The sequence below is a fragment of the Cynara cardunculus genome, assembly GCF_001531365.2.
Source record: "Cynara cardunculus var. scolymus isolate 2C chromosome LG 13, CcrdV1, whole genome shotgun sequence".
Lineage (NCBI taxonomy): Eukaryota > Viridiplantae > Streptophyta > Magnoliopsida > Asterales > Asteraceae > Cynara > Cynara cardunculus.
Window position 1 is genome coordinate 9,345,864 of NC_037540.1, and position 2,838 is coordinate 9,348,701.

Sequence of the window (2,838 nt, forward strand, 5' to 3'; positions counted from 1 at the left end):
ATTACAAAAAATGAACAAAATGAAAAATTATAATCGGTTGAATGAGGTTTTCACGGTTTTTACAAATTGAGTGGTTTTTATTTGAACGCTCTCACACACACACACACACACACATATATATATATATAGAGGAACGATCAAATGAAAACCACTCCAATTTGTAAAAACCGTAAAAACTACTCTCATCCGTCGTTAATCTTATGAAATTTTTTAATGAAATTGTTAATCTTGTGAAATTGTTTCATATAATACTTTTTTTGATGAAGTTGTTTCATATGTGGTTATGAAATTGTTTCATATACTACTTAATGAAATTTTAATGAAACTGTTTCATGTATTTCTCTAAAATTAAAATAATGAAGATGATATTAATCAACCTCTCATAATTATAAAAAAATGAACAAAATGAAAAATTATGAGTGGTTGAATGAGGTTTTCACGGTTTTTACAAATTGAGTGGTTTATATATATATATATATATATATATATATATATATATAGTGGGTTCAAATAAAAACCACTCAATTTGTAAAAACCGTGAAAACTTCATTCAACCCATCATAATTTTTCATTTTGTTCATTTTTTTATAATTATGAGAGGTTGATTAACCATTTTTATTGTGGAGGGTGTAAATCATGGATATTATCATCTTCATTATTTTAATTTTAGAGAAATACATGAAACAATTTCATTAAAATTTCATTAAGTAGTATATGAWACAATTTCATAACCACATATGAAACAACTTCATCAAAAAAAATATTATCAGAAACAATTTCACAAGATTAACAATTTCATGAAAAAATTTCATAAGATTAACGACGGATGAGAGTAGTTTTTACGGTTTTTACAAATTGGAGTGGTTTTTATTTGATCGCTCATTTCTCTCTCTCTCTCTCTCTCTCTCTCTCTCTCTATATATATATATATTCCTTGGGTCAACTATTCAATTAGGAATTCGATTAAAAATAATTGTTTATGTAATCTTTCTTATGCACATTAGATACACAGATCTAAACCAATTACAAAAGCAAAACACATTACCTACTGATAGAGCATTGTTGGCGGCAAAATTCAACAAAGCTTTTGTGGATACCAAAAAATTCGCTACAGTTGCCGCTTGAGGATCACGATCCAGACCACCATTTCCCTGAAACTCCGACCACACTACTACTCTTCAATTCAAATCATGACGTAACTTACCGATTTTAATCACACAGCAACTACGTTCTAGTTGTTTAGATAACGAATCAAACATCATAAAAAAAATCTGAAGTACCTGATCGGAAATTGCGCTGTTTCTGATTATTTTTCTTCCATTAACTGAATGGAGTTTACGTGGAAGCAACGAATTGGTGATAATGCCACCAAAAATGCGATTGCACGAAACGAGATGTGGTGATGTAAATTCACAGTTTCTCGATCGGAAATGAGCTGTTCTGGTCACCGGAGGAGTGACTGTGAGGGTGTGAAGCATTCTCGCCATATGCAGAGGTAAGAGGAGATCAGAGGCTAAAATTATGTGCGTCAAAGGGAAGTGGTGGTAGTGGCAGTTATTTCAAACATATAGAGGTTGGGTTATTTCCACATCGACCCCTTGACTTATAAAAACGACAGTTTGCCACCTCTAATTAACTGGAGGAGCCTCCTCTATGTAAAAATAGTTAAAAATAAACCATGGGTTTTGAAAAAAATAATTATAATAGTAGATAAATTGACAAAAATGCCCTTGAGTTAACGGAGAGAATTTAACGATGTTAGTGATAAGGACCCAAGTTGATACGAAATGCAAACCACAAAAACATTCAATATACTTATTTTGAAAAAGAAACCATATTCAATTTCTAAAGCAAACCGGAGGACTAGAATGTAATTTACTCTAATTCTAACCACAAGAGTGGTGTCTAATTGGTTTGAGCTTCACTCCAAAGGTCAGAAGTACTAGGAGGTCTCAGGTTCAAATCCAAGGAGAAATAAAAATCCCGTTGTGGCCACGGAGGTTCAAATACGATGACTTCGGGCTATCTGCAAAACAGGTGATCGTCCTGAGATTAATCGGCTCGCATTGCGGGTTGGATATCCAAATTAATAATTTTTTTTTTACTCTAATTCTAAACAAAGATTGATATAATTATTATAATATTAAAATATTAATTTTATGAATTTAAAAGGAAATTGGAAAGCGATGAAAAGTGGTAGGTGGATAATTGATTTCCTTAAGAAACCCCATGATCTTGCATTAAAAATTGACCTCCATAAAATAATGCAAACGTTTTTCTCGCTGGCTAAATAGATGATATTATCTCACGTATCTTCTTATCAGTTCGAGAGTAAGATGTCCGCAAACTTATCTCCGCGTCAAAGGATCAAACTTCGAAGACTGTTCTCGTGAATACTCTCGGCTTGCAAAACAAATAAATTATAAACGGTACAGGTGGAGAGGTGGTGCAAAACCTGGCTTACATGTGCTGCAACACAGGGAAGGACGAGTAAACCAGACAGCACCAAACGTAGCACCGAGTTGATTCACAACCGCAACCAGCATCGATATGGATTTCTACAAATAAAGCATTTAAAAAATTATATAAAATCAAAATCAAAATCAAAATAAAGCATTTAGAAATTGTATGAAATCAAACGGATCAGTTGTATTTTGGATTTGCAATCTTCATAACACACACATACGCAAAAAGCAGAAGAAAAACATAAATATGAATGCATAATGAGAAGCTACAAATATATTAACTAATACAAACAAGATGGTAAAAAAATTAAAAAATATAATATATTAATTAAATGAATTTCAAACTGATTATTATTATCATAATATTTGAATA

The 2,838-nt window shown here is 31.7% G+C and overlaps 1 protein-coding gene across 1 annotated transcript in view; it reads right to left on the reverse strand.

Annotated features, from left to right (window-relative positions):
• LOC112525413 (probable sodium/metabolite cotransporter BASS4, chloroplastic) overlaps positions 1-1,524 on the reverse strand; it is a 20,552-nt gene extending 19,028 nt beyond the window's left edge. The window contains exons 1-2 of the mRNA XM_025135537.1: positions 1,281-1,524; positions 1,046-1,151 (exon numbers count right to left, since the gene is read on the reverse strand). Of these exons, the coding sequence (XP_024991305.1) occupies positions 1,046-1,151; positions 1,281-1,487 (313 nt within the window). The 5' untranslated portion in view covers positions 1,488-1,524. The remainder of the gene's footprint in view (positions 1-1,045; positions 1,152-1,280) is intronic.
• Between the last annotated feature and the right edge of the window lie 1,314 nt (positions 1,525-2,838).